The sequence below is a fragment of the Pongo pygmaeus genome, chromosome 17, assembly GCF_028885625.2.
Source record: "Pongo pygmaeus isolate AG05252 chromosome 17, NHGRI_mPonPyg2-v2.0_pri, whole genome shotgun sequence".
Classification (NCBI taxonomy): Eukaryota; Metazoa; Chordata; class Mammalia; order Primates; family Hominidae; genus Pongo; species Pongo pygmaeus.
This window is the reverse complement of record NC_072390.2, coordinates 77,076,129-77,095,515: the sequence shown is the minus strand read 5'-3', so window position 1 is coordinate 77,095,515 and position 19,387 is coordinate 77,076,129. Positions and strand designations below refer to the sequence as shown.

At 34.7% G+C, this 19,387-nt stretch overlaps 1 protein-coding gene across 4 annotated transcripts in view; it reads left to right on the top strand.

Moving 5' to 3' along the window:
- PIGN (phosphatidylinositol glycan anchor biosynthesis class N) overlaps positions 1-19,387 on the top strand; it is a 139,087-nt gene that overhangs the window by 30,068 nt on the left and 89,632 nt on the right. For 2 of the 4 annotated variants that reach the window (XM_054461285.2, XM_054461286.2), the window contains 9 exons: positions 326-424; positions 2,919-3,025; positions 8,537-8,661; positions 9,776-9,906; positions 10,837-10,953; positions 13,506-13,546; positions 16,370-16,429; positions 17,779-17,871; positions 18,552-18,607. In XM_054461285.2, coding sequence (XP_054317260.2) covers positions 326-424; positions 2,919-3,025; positions 8,537-8,661; positions 9,776-9,906; positions 10,837-10,953; positions 13,506-13,546; positions 16,370-16,429; positions 17,779-17,871; positions 18,552-18,607 — 829 coding nt within the window. The remainder of the gene's footprint in view (positions 1-325; positions 425-2,918; positions 3,026-8,536; positions 8,662-9,775; positions 9,907-10,836; positions 10,954-13,505; positions 13,547-16,369; positions 16,430-17,778; positions 17,872-18,551; positions 18,608-19,387) is intronic. The other 2 variants (XM_054461287.2, XM_063653783.1) reach the window with 1 other exon arrangement.

Sequence of the window (19,387 nt, the reverse complement as noted above, 5' to 3'; positions counted from 1 at the left end):
TGACATGAACACCCACTGGTACTGACTCCAGAATGAAGCTTTAGTATTTCATTATCCTGTGTTATTGAAAGAATTTGGGTTGGATGGAAGCATAATTTTCCTAGATATTACTCTTGAAAGTTCAAAAATAATTTTATATTTCATTAAGAAGTAAATTATCTATTGTTAATTTTTTTTAAATAGTGGTATAATATACATAATATAAAATCTATTAGTTTTGCATTTGTTCACTGACTAATGTAATTGTTATTATTTGAAGAATAGTTCTTTAGGGGCTTATTGTACCATGTGTATATTACTATTACTGCTTGCTTGCTTTCTGAAGGATGGAAGGAAAATCCTGTAGAATTTGATTCTCTTTTTAATGAAAGTAAATACACATGGAGCTGGGGAAGCCCAGATATCCTGCCTATGTTTGCCAAAGGTAAGAGTCACTGATTATGTTTCCTCAGATAGTAAATAGGGAGTAAGTCAATATGGTAGTTTTCTATTTTTATATAGGTACTGTATTTGTCGATTTTTACAAATATTTTTACATTTTTAACATTTCTGAAATAGGGATGTTTAATTACAGTGATAGATGTGTCAGTTTAATTGGCATTTTTTTTTCCTTCTTAGTTATACTTGAAATATTGGCACATCATACAGTTAGGTAGTATTTTGGATTCAATTAAATGGTATATAGCGCTATCACTTAACAGCTATATAATCTTGAGCAATTTATATAACCTCTCTGAGCTTCAATTTCCTTTTCATAAAATGTGATAATATTAGTTTCTGTCTCATAGATTTATTTTTATAATTAAATTATGTAATTCATGTGAAATATTTAGCACAGCACTTTTCACATAACTTGATTATAAATGATGATGTTGAGGTGTGGTTCATTATACTTTGGTAAATCATTTTAAAAGTTAGTAGATATTCATATAAAGATTTAAACATTGGCCGGGCACAGTGGCTCACACCTGTAATCTCAGCACTTTGGGAGGCTGAGGCAGGTGGATCACTTGAGCTCAGGAGTTGACCAGTCTGGGCAACAAGGTGAGACGCACATCTCTACAACAAACAAAAAATTAGCTGAGTGTGGTGGCATGTGCCTGTAGTCCCAACTACTCAGGTGGCTGAGGTGGGAAGAGTGCTTGAGAGCCTGGGATGTTGAGGCTGCAGTGAGCCATGATTATTCCACTGCACTCCAGCCTGGGCAACAGAGCAACACCCTGTCTCAAAAAAAAAAAAAAAAAAAAATGTAAGTGTTAAAATGTATAGTTATAATTCCTATTTTAATACATTGAATATGCCATATGTTTTGGCATTTGATATATATGGCATTTAACATACAATTTATTTAAATTGGTATTTAATATATTGAATGTAGCATTTAGATTTGTTGTTTATATGCATGATTCTGCAAATATTGGGGCATCTCTTAATTAGAAAATTCATTTATATTATTTTCTGAAATCAGTTGGATGAGTTTCATGTCATTAAATGCTTTTAAGTGGGAGCAGAATGATCATTTCACTTATCAGAAAGGATTTGTAACATACTTAGTCATGAGTGTAATTAAAATAATGGGAACTATTGAAGATTATTGTGTCCAGGAAGCAAAATATATATTGAGAATTTTACAGATGATAGTCATAGAACATACTGGGTGGACCAAAAAGCCCCAAACTGTTTGCCATTTATATGTTGCCTTCTTTGGAAAGCAGTTTAGTTTTTTTGGGAGCTGGTGGTGGTAAGGGTGGATTAAGTTGCTATGGCTTATCCAACTAACATTCCTATTTCTGGCCACAATGGATGGGACAGGACCAATAATTGAATTAGAGATAGTCTAATGTTCCATATCTTATAGTAAACAACAAACCCAGTCAGACCTTTTTATTTGGGATGTGGGAAGTAGAATGGCTGAGCTGTGGAATAGGGTCATTACAGCTGAACTGGTGCTATAAAGATTGTATTACTTTATTATATCTCTCTCTTTTTGTTTTTGTTTTTTTGAGATGGAGTGTTGCCCTTGTTGCCCAGGCTGGAATGCAGTGGCACAATCTCAGCTCACTGCCACCTCCGCCTCCTTGGTTCAAGCGATTCTTCTGCCTCAGCCCCCTGAGTAGCTGGGATTACAGGCGGACATCACCACACACAGCTAATTTTTTTCTATTTTTAGTAGAGATGGGGTTTCATCATGTTGGCCAGGGGGTCTCGAACTCCCGACCTCAGGTGATCCACCTGCCTCGGCCTCCCAAAATACAGGGATTACAGGTGTGAGCCACCGCACTGGCCGTGTCTCTTTCTAATTACCTGCAAGAGCCTATCAAACTCAGAAATTCACTAAACTGATTAGATTCTTAATACAGTCTTGCAAATGTATGAGATTATCATATCTGTTGACCCCTTCAAACTCTTTGGCAATAAGCAATATTTGTTCTCTTATAAGTTGAGAAAAATACGCATAGTTTATGAATAAGAGAAGTGAAATATTTGAATTTTCTTCTTATGTTTAGAAGGTTTGTACACCACACATCATCTATTTTAGATTGTAGCATTCTAAGGGGCACACATGTTTTGAATAGTTTAATCCTTAAAGAGAGACAAATATTGTGCTTATTTTTGTTATATTGCTTATTAGAGTTGTGATTTTGGTGTGTTAATTAACATATAATGAATCTGCGAAATTAAAATGTTATTTTTGAGGACAAAAAGCAATAGAATACATTAAAGTATGTAGCATGGTCCATAGCACATAACATACATAAATGTTAATTATTCCTCCCATTTTTCTCTTCCCCATCATAATGAACAATGCTATGTGAAAATTCTGGTTACTCACAAAAATCTGTGAATGACTAGCTCATATTTTATGATAGTTTAAAAGATTTTGTAAAAAGATTATTTTTTCCAAATTTTCTTTTCAGGTGCTAGTGGAGACCACGTTTATACATATAGTTATGATGCTAAAAGAGAGGATTTTGGTGCTCAAGATGCAACAAAACTGGATATGTGGGTTTTTGATAATGTTAAGGTTTGTGCTATTGAGTGGTTAATATACAAAAAGCATATTTTTACCTGAAGTATTGGAGACTGTATCTCACGTTTTTTCTGTTTTCATGAGCTTTGAAAGTTCTATATTGTAGCACACTGTTCTGAATTCTAAGATTTAATTCTAAAAAATTACACATTCTAAATAAACAAGAGAAGTTTTAAACTCCTTTGTTTCTATTAGTAAAATAAGCCCTAGATTAGGATTTAGGAAACCTGTTTTTCATTTCTAGTTTGTGATTCATCCTGCGTAAATTTTGATCTTTCATTGACCATGGAATCAGTCTCTTGTAGTAAGGGACCATGTGAGATGTATGAAAGCCTTTGGGAAAATGCTGTTCAAATGTAATACATTTATAATAACAAAGTGGATGATTTTTAAAAAAAAATTATACTTTAAAGAAAAATTAGATAAGCAGATTATATAGGCAAAAACAAATTAGCAAATTGATCATAATAAAAATCATGGTTTCTTTAAGTACTAGAGTTTTTTGAACATTTTATAGAGACAGTTATCATAGTTTCATGAGGAATACAATATAATTTATATTCTCAAAAAGTGTGTGAAAATCTCAATTGTGGACATTGGCTCTCTTCTTTTACCAGTGCATTATTCCTCATCTCCAAATAACAACTCATAATTCGTCCATTATAAGAAGCTTTGATTGATACTTCTTTTTTCTAGTAATGTCTTTTGAACTGACTTTGTGGACTTCTCCATGATATAGCCATTTTTGTTTGTTTGTAAATGTACTCCTTAGTATATATCTGCCTTTTTCTGTGTATTTGCTTAGCAGAAATTAAGTGCTCTAAAATTCATTGCTAAACTCTATTTTTTTCCGAGGGTCTTTTCCTTTGAAGTTTTCTTTTTACTTTTAATATATACTTTTGTCAACAGGGAAAACTTTCAACTTAAATAAAATCTCTTTAAGAAAATGATTAGCAAATTGTTTTGCTAATCATCACTTCTTAACTTAATGTACTAATATTAATATCTGCATGAAAGCCTTTGGCTTCTAATTTCATATGTGTAGCTAAAATCCCTCCAAAATCATGGAATTGATTCCTTGTGAATGTACATACATAGCTGGTAGCTGGCCTGATTTTCATGTCTTTCTTCCTTTCTTTATTTCAACACTACTAGTCTTGACACGGTAGTGAACAGAAAAAAAGATTTGCACATGACTTCTTCATAAAATATGATAGATATATATTAACCAAGTTATAATGAAAATATGAAGTCATCAGCATTGGTAAGTGATGTGAAGGAAAAATACAGACCAAGAATATATCTTCAGAAAATTCTAATCTGTGCTGGGTAGTTAGGGGAAGGCTAAGAGGTTTGAGATAATCTCTGAACAGGTACAGGAGACAAAGAAATGGATAGGGATGGATTGGTATGGAAAGATATTGCAGGCCAACGGCATTATGTAAATCTTGGTCAAGAGCCAGCATAATGGATTTGAGGAAGTGAGAAAGAAGGGAGGTTAGTGTGGCAGGAGGACTGCCTGGGAGCCAGGTCTCAGAAGAGGCTAGAGAGTGAGTTAAGGGTTTTACTTGAACTTCATGTCCTGGCTAGAGACTCATGCGTAATTCAAGCCAAACAGTTTCCAGATCCACGCAGTTTTCTACTCACCTGTTTTTTTGTAATTGTGGTAAAAAAAAAAAAAAAAAAATATATATATATATATATATATATGCAAAATACAGAATTTACTATCTTAAGCATTTTAAGTGTTTGCAGACAGTCCCCAGCTTAACAATGGTTTAACTTACGATTCTTTTGACTTTCCACCAGTGCAAAAGCAATACATATTTAGTGTAAACCGGACATTGAGTACCCATACAACCATTTTGTTTTTTACTTTCAGTATAGTATTCAAAAATTACATGAGATAGTAATTATTATCTCACTTATCTCACATTATCAACACTTTATTAAAAAATAGGCTTTATGTTAGATGATTTTGCCCAACTGTAGGCTAATGTAAATGTTCTGAGCATGTTGAAGGTAGTGTAAACCAAAAATAAAATTCTAAGCACCTCCCCCCCAACCCCCCAACCATCTCAATGGACTTTCTCAGCCAGGGCACTTTTAAAATGTAACCTGAGAGACTGATTCAGGCCATAAGGGGAAGCGGATGTTGGACATGCCTCATTATACCTCTCTGGCATTAACGTCAACACAGACCTTAAAGTCTAATAAGAAACATGTACCCTAAAACTTAAAGTATAATAATAATAAAATAAAAAAAAGAAACATTTTACAGCCTATTCTCTCTGAAGCCTACTATCTGAAGGGTTCCTCTGCAAATAAGAACTTTGGATTCCACAATCTCTTATCTTAACCCAGACATTCCTTTCTTTTGAACCCAAGTCTTTAGAGAAACTCAACCAGTTGCCAACCAGAAAATTTTTAAATTTCCCCCCAATCCCCACTTTGAGTTGTCCTGCCTTTCTGGACCAAACAATGTATTTCTTAAATATATTTGGTTGAAGTCTCATGTCTCCCCAAAATGTATAAAACCAAGCTGCATCCCGACCACCTTGAGCACATATTCTCAAGATCTCCTGAGCACTGTCATGGGCCATGGCCACTCATATTTGGCTCAGAATAAATCTCTTCAAATATTTTATAGAGTTTGACTCTTCGTTGACAGTAGGCCAGGCTAAGCTATGATGTTTGGTAGGTTAGGTATGTTACTGGCGCAAGGTATCTGAATTACCGGCAACAAATCTGTAAGGATCTGCAGCAACCTCAATTCTTACCTCCCCAGAAGAAAAACTTCGACTGGGGGTCATAAGGCAGAAGAAGAGACCAAGGCAGCAGTGGAAGTTTATTTACAAAAACTTTAGAACAAGAAAGAAAGGAAAGTATGCCTAGAAGAGTCCCAAGTGAGCACCGAGGTCAAGTGCAGTGTTTAATCTTGATCCTAGGACTTTATAGGCTGGCCCCTTTCCATGATTCTTCCCTTAGGGTGGGGCGCCCGCATGCGCAGTGCCCTCCTTAACCTTGGGCGGTGAGCATGCATAGTGTGTTTAGAAAGTTGTACACATACCTATCCAAGGCTTGCTTTCTTTTTCTGGTAGAGTGCCCCCTGATGGGCATACTATGCCATTTGGTCTATTAATGCACATGCCCGAGAAGTTGCATCTCTCTGGTGCTTGCATTCAGTTAACACTTTACTGCAGCAAGTGTGGACCATCAGGAAATGGCCTCTCCCTGGTGCCAGCTGCCAATCTACCACTTTTAGAGAGGCAGTGTGATAATTGCTGAATCATCACCCGACATTCCTAGTGGTTGGGGAAGACCCCTCCCTTGCCCCACTCATGCCTGTCTAACTACCTGTAACAGGTATATTACATGCATTTTTGACTTACAATAGTTTCAATTTAGGAGGGGTTTATTGGGATATAACCCCATTGTAAGTGAGGAGCATCTGTAATTTAGTAGTGTTAAGTATATTCACGTTGTTGTGCAGCTAATAATCTCTAGAATATTTCATCTTGCAAAACAAACTCTGTACCCGTTAAACAATAAATCTGGCCAGGTGCTGTGGCTCATGCCTGTAATCCCAGCACTTTGGGAGGCTGAGATGGGTGAATCACTTGAGGCCAGGAGTTTGAGACCAGCCTAGCCAACATGGTGATACCCTATCTCTACTAAAAATACAAAAAAATTAGCCGAGCATGGTGATGCATGTCTGTAATCCCAGCTACTCAGGAGGCTGAGGCAAGAGAATCGCTTGAACCCAGGAGGTAGAGGTTGCAGTGAGCCAAGATTGTGCTGCTGCACTCCAGCCTGGGCGATAGAGACTCTGTCTCAACAACAACAACAAACTCCTATCAGGGAATTGTTTGGTACATGAATAAGTATATTAACTTAGATTAGATCATACCTGTGTAATAGGGAAAAAAATAACTTAAAAGTTTACTTCTATCTTAGTAAAGATAATGCCAGCAGTAGGCAGCTGAGCACTGATGCAGTCCAGGATGCTCTAGTGGTTCTACAGTATCACTGACACTTAGTCTCCTAAAGTTTTCCTCTAACTTCAGAGTGTGAGTTTTATCTTCAAAGTTATGTCATGACCCGATAACCTTGGAGTTCCCGCCCTTATGTTAGTGTTATAGGTCAACAATATGAAGAATAAAAAAGGACCTTCTTTCCTACTGAATTACATTTATTTCAAAAAGCCTTAGATCCACATAGCTTTATGACTGAAATGTTTGACTTAAATCTCATTGGCCAAAACCACAAAGGCACATCTAGCTGCAAGAAAGGATAGGATAGGCACATCTAGCTCCAAGAAAGGATTACATAGCTGAATATATTGTACCAGCCATAGAACAAATTATAGATGTAATTCAAGTCATTTGCTCAGTTTTTTGTTTTTGTCAGCTTTCAATTATGTGTTTAACTTTTAATTCTTTTCTCTTAAAGAGCTTATTATTTTTATCTAGATTTAAATTTTCTTAGGGGTTAAGTAGAATGTATATGAAAGTTAGGGGGCAATTTTATACTTTTGAGAAGGATGATAGCAGGTTATATATTATATTAATTTATTTCTATTCTTGAATAACTAGTTTCTCTAACTGCACCATTTGTATTTTTTAACATAGTAATGAAGAATTATTTGAAAAAAATACCTAAATACGTCAGACTTTTGTTGAAAAGTTAAACATATCTTGTTAAAAGTTAACATCTTCTACAGTTAAAGGCATTTATGTGAACAACAAAGATGTATCTTGGATAGCCTGTTAACTTATTTAAAATAATTTAAAAATAGTCTTCATAGTTTTGTACCCGTGTTCATGCATATGTGAATACAGGATGAATCATTTGCCTTAGAGGGGTTTATGAATCTAGTTTATCATTATTAAATTAGCATAATAATCTTCAAATTTTATTTTAATTAATTATTCCCAGCCTCACCCTGCCAAGTAGTATTTTATTAATTGGTTGCTTTTCTGTTACATGATTTGATGAACACATTCTAGCTGGGGCAAAGGAAGTAATTAGGAGGCTATTTGCAATGTTCTACATTAGAGATTACGGTTGGACTAGGTTGGTAGTACACAGGACAATGAAAAGCAGTCCAGTTCTGAAATATTTAAAAAAATAAATTATTCTTAAACTGGTAACACTATTACTATATTATTTTTGACTCTTGCCAAAATATGTCTTCAATCTGCTGTATTTTATTGAGTTAGAAGTGGGATTAACAACATTATGAGATCTCTATGAAATTATGATCCCCTTTCTAACACCTTTTTTTGGCCTTATTATAACAGAGAAAACAGCTAACTCATTATTTGAACATAGATGTCTGCACTGATAGCAAAGACGTTGTGTTGGTAGGTCTTGAGCACAGATTTAAACAACGTGAGATAATTTAATTTTGTACTTATGCATAAATTTAAATGTTTTCATCAGTATTATTTTTAAAATAAAACAAATGAACTAAATATTTTTTAATTCATTTGTTATATGTAGGACTTCTTTCATCGTGCCAGAAACAACCAGTCTTTGTTTTCTAAAATAAATGAAGAGAAAATAGTTTTTTTCTTACATTTATTAGGAATAGATACAAATGGACATGCTCATCGACCATCCTCGAGGTAATTTAATGTTGTGTTTAATTGTATTTTTTAGGGGAAACAGCTATTCTATTGAACTTTTTATTATAAAGTTTTCTTTGGAATTATAACAACAGAGCTAATATTTTAAATAACTACTGTAATGTTTATTAAGTTCTCGATTATGTGAGATTTCTGATATAGTGGTTTAAATCATATGTGCTGTATCCAGATGGCACATTAATATAAGTAAAATATATCCTGTACATATTCCATAATCTTCATTTACTGAAGCAGAGAAAAAAATTATCTAAAATATCTATATATTTTAGAAATATTTTCAGTGAATCTTGAAAATATAAAGCATTTTATGATATTAACTTTTATATCACCAAAAGGTGTAATTATTTATTCCTTGTGTATTCCCTTTAATTAGTATTGTATCTAGCAAATAAATTGTATAAATTTTTGTATACCATAATTCAGTAACACTCCTTATATATAACAGCAAATATTTTTCTCACTTTTGAAGACCATAAGTAAAAGGGAGATACCATGTTATGCTCTTATTTCTTATTTTGCATTTGGTTTAAATTAGCCTAACAGTAGCTGTAAAGCCTATTGGGTTAGCTGCCAGTAATGAATACCTCACAATCCCCTTCTTAAACGTGATGTACTGTTGTAATTGATGGAACATTCATATCGAATGAACCTTGTTCAGTTGTGTGGCAGTCTTAAATATAATGTGTTCAAAACGTGATATTATATTTTATATCAAAAGCACTTTAGGGAATGAAAATATTCTATACTTGAAATGATACTTTTAATGTGGCCAAACAGTATAGTTTATATAGTAAGAGTGAGAGACATGAAAGTCATCTATCTCATTTAGGACCTAAAAAAGGTTTATTAAAATATGTTTGTTAATCAGTCCCCTCCTTTTAAGCCATCTTTGAAAACTATTTCAGGTTATTTTGCTTCATTAAAAGGAGAAAAAAATTATTTTAACAATCTAGAGTGCTCTGATTTTAAAATATTAAAGATGAAATCTAAAAGCATTTCAGAAGTTACTGATTTTGAATTTAATGAATCCACGTTGAATAAATTTGATTTCTCCAAATTAATTTAATTTGTTCCTCTGTTTCTTTACAAATAGAGACTACAAGGACAATATTAAAAAAGTTGATGATGGAGTTAAAGAAATCGTGTCTATGTTTAACCATTTCTATGGAAATGATGGGAAAACAACATTTATCTTTACCTCTGACCATGGAATGACAGACTGGGGTTAGTGTGTCTTTAATTGATATGTACCTTACAATTAAAGTAGTGACAAATGTAGCTGGCAAATATTTTATGATGTTGAGAGGATTAGATGTCTTGCTGTATACAAAGTGTCTAGCACATAATTCTGTGCTTAAAATGTTAGCCTAAAAAACAACTGATCTTATATAAAAAAATTTTCTCTAACTAAAAAATGAATATGTTCTCATTTACAAATGACAAACTAGAGAAAAGTGGAGAAGAATATAAAAAGTAACTATTATTTATCTACAGAGAATTAACTGTATATGATGGCAAAGGGAGTGATGTTAAGATGGTATTACTGAGGGACTGAGGGCTGCTGAAATTCTGTCCTGGATAAGCCTGTGCACCCTGTGAGATTCCCAAGGCAAATGCAGTGTGTGCACAGAGAGCAAAATAAAGCAAAGATGAGATTTGTCCCCAAATCACAATATGGATTTCTAGTGATTTGAGTTCCACTTTATAAAGGACTTCTTTTGGCTCTACCTGCCAGAGTGGCCTGGAAGAAAAGGACCCAGAGACCTTGCCATCTTCTCCAGAACAGACTTAGTCTCTACTGCTTGCCCCAAGCTTGGGTGGTTACTGCCCAAGGGAGCTCTCTGTTCTTTCTGTCTGCAGTGCTGCTCTGGCAGCAGCAACATTTCTTCCATGTCTTATTGTTATTATTTCTATACTCAGCAGGCATTCTGGTTTTTTGTTTTACTTTTTGCCTGTTTGTTGTTGTTTCTCTAACTTGCTTTATAGGAATATTGTCAAACTAATTGCCATAAAAGGTTGTAACCATTTGGTAATGTAGTCACTAGAATTAACTATATAGGGATCAACTCTTTAAAACAAACTATTTTAAAAAATATTTAGTTGTAAGTTAGTTCTACTATATTTGTCTTATTATTCTTGGTATCTTATTTGTAGGTTCCCATGGGGCTGGTCATCCTTCAGAGACTTTAACTCCTTTAGTCACTTGGGGAGCTGGAATCAAGTATCCCCAAAGAGTATTAGCTCAGCAATTTGATGATGCATTTTTGAAAGGTACAAGCATTTCTTTACTGTGTTTATAAATACAACCTCTTAAAATAAGAACAAAGTTTAAATTTTTAAGAAATCACTCTTCAAATTTTAGTTGTAAATCCCTCATTTTGACATTTGTGCCATTACTATTTCTATACAAACACTACGAGGGGTTGTTGGTTTTTCTCTTCTCACAGAGCCATTTGTTGAACCCCTCCCAGCACACCACTGCTAATAACTAGACTTTATGAATGTCTAAACTGATAAACTGAACTTTTGATGTTCTTTTATTAATTTATTAATTTGAATGTGAGGTAGAGTAAATAAAAATTAAATAAGAGGAAATTTAAGGTTTCATAGAGGTAAATAATCAGTTTTTGAGATTTTTCAACCCAAACAAAGTACATGCTGTCAGTTATAAAATCACACTACCTACAAGATATTTCTATTAGATAAAAAGCAAGAGGTAGTACTGAGCTATTTCAACCCCAGGCCCTAATGAAGACAGAAGAGCACAGTGAATAATGCACTCAATAGCATGTCTTCAGTAAGTAATGGTGCATTTTTCAGAGGGCGATTTCTTATATATTTGTAAATGCTAACGGAGAGCATCATGCCACATCACAGGTCCACAGGGGAGACATTGACAAAGGGCCAGAACAGTGTAACCAGTACACTGTCATGATTATTTCCAGATTTATTTAAGCATGAAAGAAAAAGAAGCTAGAGGACTCTTTTTTTTCATCTACTACATATCTTTGAGATAGCCCCTGCTTTCTCAGAACTTAACATTCTAGTAGGAGAATTAAAACAATTATAAACAAAACTTACACATTATGATAATTTTATGAAGAAAATTAGGGTGATATGATAAAAGAGGAGGTAGGACCAGGCTCCTTTCTCCACCCTGCCCCCCCCCAGTTTCTTTAGAGACAGGTTCTTGCTGTGTCTCTAAAGGAATGGAATGGGCTGGAATGTAGTAGCTGTTCACAGGTTCACAGGCCAGTCATAGCTCACTACAGCCTGGAACTCCTGGGCTCAAGCAATCTTCCTGCCCCAGCCTCCCAAGTAGCTGGAACCACAGGTTTGTACCATGCCTGACTCAGTCCGCCACATTTTTATTAAGATATTTGGCAAAGGAGGCAAAATGCCTTGGTTTTAAATGTATAGCTTTATGAATTTTACCTGCATATATATACCATGTAATCTCCATCCAGATTCACTATACATTTGTACCCTAGAAGTTTCCCTTATGGAGCAGGATACATTTTATAGTGGGCTAATGGAACATCTCTTCACAGTTAGGATAAGAGGGAGCCATTCATATGAAGGTTAGGGCAGGAGTGTTCCAGGCAGAGGGAATAGCAAATGAAGAGGCAAAAAATAGAAAGAGCATAGCTTGTTTGAGGAACAGAATTGGAAGGCTGATGTGGCTCAGCACTGTCAGCTAGGAGCGGAGTACGATGAGTTGAGAGTTGGAGAGGTAAACAAGAGGTAGATCATTTGAGGCACCAAAGCCTGGGTAAGGAGAGCATGAAGTCTGTTCCGAGTGCAGTGCTCTATCATTAAAGCCTGTTAGAGCATTGCCAACATTCCAGTTTGCCATAGGAGCTACCTTTCTGACTGCTGTGTGGTAAATGGATTAGATTGGATCAAATAGAAAGTAGGGTAAATAGTATGTTTGTATTTATGAGATTTAACTTTATTTTGGCATTTGATTTCATATTGAATTGATGTTTTAGAATCACATGATTTCAAGAATCATCAGAAAAGAAATGTATTTTTTTATATGAATATTAAATATCATACATTTTAGAGAAAGGGAGTGGGCATTTTTTCATCAACTGATTAGTGTGAATTTTTGGTAGAGTCAGAAACATATTTTTAAATTTTAATTAGCTTATTGAATGAAATTTTATTATACAAATATCTTATAAGTCTTTTGGCAGTGTATCCTAAAGCCATTAAATCAAGACTTGGTCTCTCATAATCACTTGTTTAGATTTCTGTTTAATGCAATTTCTGAATTTATGTGTAGAAAAATGGAAGAATGAGCCTATCTTCTAAGACAATTTTAATAATAACTCAATATACTATGTTAACATTTGTGATTAGTGACTACAAGAACATCACAACTACAGTTTTAGGTGTTTTGGGAGCAACTGCCCTCACAGAAAAAAAGAGAAGCTTGAATTAATTAACTTCCTATCAATTGCCTTAATAACTCTCTAGAACAGGATTGTAATGAGTTGTCAATGGTGACAGTTGTTACCATTGTGCTTTTTCACTTCCATCTTTCCTTCCTCAGCCTCTGATGTTTTGAAACAATTATCTCCCAGTAAACATTTAAGAAGCTTAATAAATCATCACAGGAAACACCAAATATTTATTTTTTTAAAATTCTTTAAAAAAATACACCTTTGCCTTTGAGCAGGATTTTTATTCATACTTGGCTTAAAATAGACATTTCTAATACCTATGTTTTCCATAAGTATTGGCCACTCCTAAAAATCAAATGGTTTATTCTTTTTTAAATCTTAACATCAGATCTTGTGTCTGATTGTATCTTTCAGAGTGGAGACTGGAGAACTGGAAGAGGCTAGATGTCAATCAGGTATCCATTTTGATTTTATTACATTCAAATTTAATTTTATCTTCTATAAGAAGGTTAGACAAAAACTATGAAAAATAGATAATGTTAATATTGACAAAGTCTTTTTCAAAACATTTCAGTTACTAAGGGGAATTCTTTTAGTGCAAATATTTTAGCCCAACTAATCTCTCTTGTGGCAAAACAAACAAAACTTCAAGTGAAAATAAAAGACTTCTTCCAAATAACACTGGATAATTATTTGTTATGTAAATTGAAATTTGCATGCCTGTTAAATTTCTGTAATTGCTTTTCGTGGTTGTATTGCTTAATTTAAGCACAGATCTATTAAAATTCCTGTTATGGGTTTGTTTCCTATAGAATGTCAGTTACCTTTTCTTTTTGTTAACACATATTTTACCTTTACTTCTAACCAGCAACCTTACAAATGCAATGGGGAAAAAATGATGAGATTATAAATTACTCAGCTAGAAACCTTCTGTTAGAGGAAAATGTATAGCCAATCTGATAAAGTTAGACTAGTAGCATTGTCTGTAAATATGAAGCACAGAATTTTCATTGTTAAAAACATGCTACCTTAATAGCCATCTTCACTATTTGTAGAGGGTATAGCATCATTGGGATATGGCTTCCAAAGTGGCAGGAGTATCTTGCCTTCCAGGTCACCACACAAGCTGAGATTGCTTACTGTGGTGGACAAACCAAGGTCTAGGGTCTCACTTTCAGGCCTATGGTTGTAGAAACTTGTTTCTTCCCAGCAGAATAAGAATAGTCTTCTCCTAGGATAGATGCATACTACCCAAGTAAATGAACATGAACATAGAAAGTCAGAATAGCAATTTATTAATTTGCCATTAAAAATCACTCTCAAAAAGACAGGAATGACTTGAAGATCACAAAACAAGAACATCTCTTATTCATAGCCAGACCAGATCATAATCAGCAATTGAACATAGATTCAGTTATTGCTCTCTGAATTGTCAGTCTGTTGGCGAACACTCCTGCTTCAGATCTCCATCAAATGAGAATCTCTTCTTCTATTCATTCCTTCTACTAACACTGTGATGTGTCTGTGGTGTGTTTCAACTTTGTACTAAGTGTAAGTATTTAGTGGTGAGTTAAGGCAGACATAATCCCTGTCCTGGGAAATTTATACCTTAGGGGTAAGAACAGATACTCATCAGTCTGTTGTACAAATACATGTAAACTTGTAGCTGTGGTTAAGTACTGCAAAAGAGATTTGTGCAGCTGTGAGACTGTAGAGTGGATGTATGTGATAGACTGTAGTCAGCAAAGTCTTCCTGAGAAGTCGAGGATTGAGCTGAGATTGATGAATAAGCAGGAATTAGCAGGCCAAGGCAGTAGGAGGAGGGCTTTTCAGGCAGAGGAAATGCATACACTAAGTTCTGGTGAGAGGGTACATGGTGTATTAAAGGGTCTTGAAGAAAGCTGTTATATAGCAATAGAAACCATGCGGTGGTGTGAGGCAGAAGAAGGGAGGCACAGCCCCTTCCGGGTCTCATGGACCTTATGAACTTAATTCTGAAAGTTCAAAGAATCCTTGAAGAGTTTGAAGCCTAGAGAGTGACACGATGTGGTTTTTTGTGTGTGAAAGAATCCCCCTGGCTGCAGTGTGGAGAAGAGATTAGAGGTGGCTGACAGTGGATTCTGAGGGAAAAGGAAAAGGTGACTAGGAAGACTTTGGAGATTTCCAGTTTTCTGGAGGATGGTACCTGGTAATGACAGTCTAAATAGTAGAAAGTGAGAAAGATTGACAGCCTGGGAACAAACTTGATGAATTCCAACTTTAAGTGAGGGACTAGCGAAAGTATCTGAAAAGGAGGAGCCAGTGAGATAGAAGAAACTCAGCTGTGTGATGTTGAGGCTAAGAAAGGAATGGCCTATGCCATACTGCTGAAAGGTCTAGTAATGCCAGCAACAATTGTAGCTACCATTATCACAGGCTTATTATGTGCCAGGTACTTCATAAGTTTTATCTCATTTAATCCTGTCATACCTCTGTAAGGGAAAAACTTGCATTTATTTTTTTAACTGATAAATCGAGCAATTGGAGGGTTAAAAAACCTACCTAAGAATTTGAAACTGGGCATTCTCAATTCCGAGTACTTTATTGCCTGAAAAATTATAAGGACTTATGTAAACATAGTCAATTAGATTTAGAAAATGGGGTTGCTAGCTCTCTTAGAGAGAGCAGTCTCTGGAATGATAAAGGGTCATAGTGAGTCACAGTGGGCAGAAGAGTGATGGGCAGGTGAGGAAGCGAAGATAGAAAAAGCATGAACAACTCTTCCGAGAAATTGAACTTAAAGAGGAGATATCCAAAATAGTATTTGGGATCTTTTGACTAAAGAGCCTCTTCTCTGGTTTATTTCTTTTCTGGACATCACTGGCTGGTCAAACCTCCTTCTGATACTTTGTTTTTCTAGTTAATATATACATTTCTCCAGTTAAAGTCTACCCTTGATATTCATTTTATGTCTAAATAGGGCATCCTTTGTATAATACTGAAAAACTGTTACATAAAATGGTCAAATTCTTAGCTAATAGGATAAGTAATTTTTTGTTTTAGTATGTTTTACATTTAGGGCCTTTAGTGGTTTCTTTTCAAATTTTTTTTTATAGGTTCATATACATCTAGCAAATGACACTTTTAGAGATTAATATCTTTTTGTATTAAATACATGTTTGAAGGTAACTGATTATAACAAATATCATGGTTATATTCCAAAATATGGTTGCATTACATTATTTAATGTCTTTATTTATGTCCATAGACTTCTTATAATTGAGCTTTTTTATTTGTAGGCTGATATTGCACCATTGATGACTTCCCTTATTGGAGTTCCCTTTCCTCTTAACTCAGTGGTAAGGAATAAAATTTTATTATCAACTCTCAGTATAAAAAAACAACTATTGCACGTAAAATGTATTCTTTTTTATGTGTTTCTGAATAATCTGGGTTTTTTTTTTTTTTTTAGATGGGATCTTGCTATGTTGCCTAGGCTGGTCTTGAACTTCTGGGCTCAAGCAGTCCTCCCATCTCAGCCTCCCAAGTGTCTGGGATTACAGGCATGCACCACTGCTTCCATCTTATATAATCTTTGATTACATTTAAAACTATATATTCCTGTATATTTATTTCTAAATATGCAATACCTCATGATTGCTTGTGTATTATATACTATAACATGGAACATAAGCCAAATAGCTTTTCTTTAAATATTTTAATTTTCTAAAATGTGTATGATTTATATCTTTGTATTCTGGTTATAATTGATAGAAATGTATAAGTAATTTTTTTCATTACAAGCAGCAAAAACTGGCTTTGTTTGAAGGGAAATTATTGAAAAGATATTGGTGATTTGCTGAAAAAAAGTGGTGCTTGAAAACCAGGCTTGTAATAACCTGGAACCAGGATATCTGGAGACTTGGAAGAAGGAACCACAGCCATGATCCCATGGCAGAGCTGTTCTCAGGGCATTGACATGAGGGTAGAGTAGCATTATACCTTAGTTTCTATCCCTTGACTATCAGAAGTCAAATTCCAGATGGTCTAGCCTGGGTTGTAATCAGCAGGTCCCTGGATTATAAACCTAACATGCTGTATGTAATGGGCAAGATTTCTCAACAGAAAATAGTAATGCTGTTAAGAATGGGCCCTGGGTACCGAAATGCCGAAAAATAACTATTTCAACCAGCCACTCTTATTAGCTCTTCAAAATCAAATGTACTCTTAAAAAATAATGTTATTTAACCCAGAATGCTGAGTAATATGACCCCGACAGTCATAGTGTTTGTGTATATGTATAATGAAACAAAAGTTTAACAGAATAGTCCTTACTCTTGTTATGTACTGTATACTCTGATATGTCTGAAGTCTTATTTTAAGTATGCTGGCTTTGGCCTACCATAGTAATTGTTTTTTGTGTGTGAAGCACTCAGTTCACTGCCTAGCACATAGTTATCTCTCAGCCAATGCCAGGTGTTACTGAATTTAATTCATCTCTTGCTTTGCTTACCTTAATACATCTACTTTGTGAGAAAAATAATAGAACATCTTTCAGTTATAGTTTTAAAAAGATTTTTCATTTAACTATTTCAATTATTTATTTGTCCATATGCCTTATCTTTATTGCTTTTAAGTCTGTTTTGTTTTATAAGGATAGCCTGAGCTGTCTGAATACTATCAATAAGCTGGTGTTTGTTATTTTCAGGGAATCCTTCCTGTGGATTATCTTAACAACACTGATCTCTTCAAAGCAGAGAGCATGTTTACAAATGCAGTACAGATTCTTGAACAGTTCAAGGTAAAAAAAAATTTAAAAAGGCACGCACAAAAATGGGCAATACTACAATTTAAATATCGAATATATTTAGGGAAAATATTTGATTTTGTTTTTAACTATTTCCCTGTAATTTACCTTTAAATTTTATATATTTGACTTGTGTTTCACATTTCTGAAGTGTAGTTTCTATGGCTCAGTCTGAGGACATAAAATTGTCTTTGAGGAGTATGACTGCATGTAAGATTACCACATATACTTACAAAGACTACAAGTCAATTCTTTAACTATTAGAATTTGCCCCATAGAAATCAGATTAGAGATTGCAACATTTCTTGTCATTCCATGTATGTTATGAGATTCCTTAAGAATTTAAAGAGGTGACCCTTTGAATAAAACTTTCTGTTATTCTTAATGCTTTTAAGAATAAGCGGTTTGGCTTGTTTTATTTTCAGAGTTAAGGAAGTAGTTTTAATTACAGTATGTTACTTTGCAAGATTGATATGTTTAATTCTCAGCTTATTGAGATAGTAAGAAAATGTTAAATTTTTCTTTAAATATTTATGAAACAATATAGTAACATAAAATTCCATTTATTTTCAAAGTGGTTAACCATCCCTAAAGAATCATTTTAATGGATGTTTATATTTCAAAATGAAATTCATTTTTTTCTCATTTGTAATATTTTCATACTTGGTTCCCAGGTGAAAATGACTCAGAAAAAAGAAGTTACTTTACCATTTTTGTTTACACCATTTAAGTAAGTCCCTCACATTTTTTTATTAACTTGAAGGAAAGAATTTTCCACTGACTTTGCAGTTTTTCACTGAGTGATAGGATTAGTTTACTTACACAGTTTGCCATTTTATATACATTAGTGTAAACTCCAAATTGAAATCCTCTTCTATTACTGTTGTTAAATAATGAGCCAGGTGCTAGACAACTTTGAATGGCTGGAAGAGGGATGGGAGAATGGAGAGATACATGAGAAATATTAAGCAGGTGAACTCCACAGGGCTTGACTGGTTGGCTAGGAAGGTGTGGGGGCAGGAAGGAGTGTGACTTCCTGGCACTTGGCTTGGTTGATTAGGAAGATGCTGGTACCATATGGCTTATTGAAAGAAGAACTAGTTCGGGAGACAAAGATGTATGTTACTAAGTTCAACTTACATTTGAATATATCAGTTAATTAATTAGAAAGAGGGGCTTGGATCTCAGAAGATGTATGTTGCTTGTGAAGATTTTGAAGCCGTGAGAATAAAGATAGGCTGGGCGCAGTGGCTCATGCCTGTAATCCCAGCACTTTGGGAGGCTGAGGCGGGCAGATCTCTTGAGCTCAGGAGTTCGAGACCAGCCTGGGCAACATGGTGAAACCCCATCTTTACTAAAAATACAAAAATTAGCCGGGCATAGTGGCACATGCCTGTAGTCCCAGCTACTCAGGTGGCTGAGGCAGGAGAGTTGCTACACATGTAGGAGGCTCTAGAATTCTGGGAGACATCAACTCCTACTGGGTGGGTGTATTAGGGTTCTCTAGAGG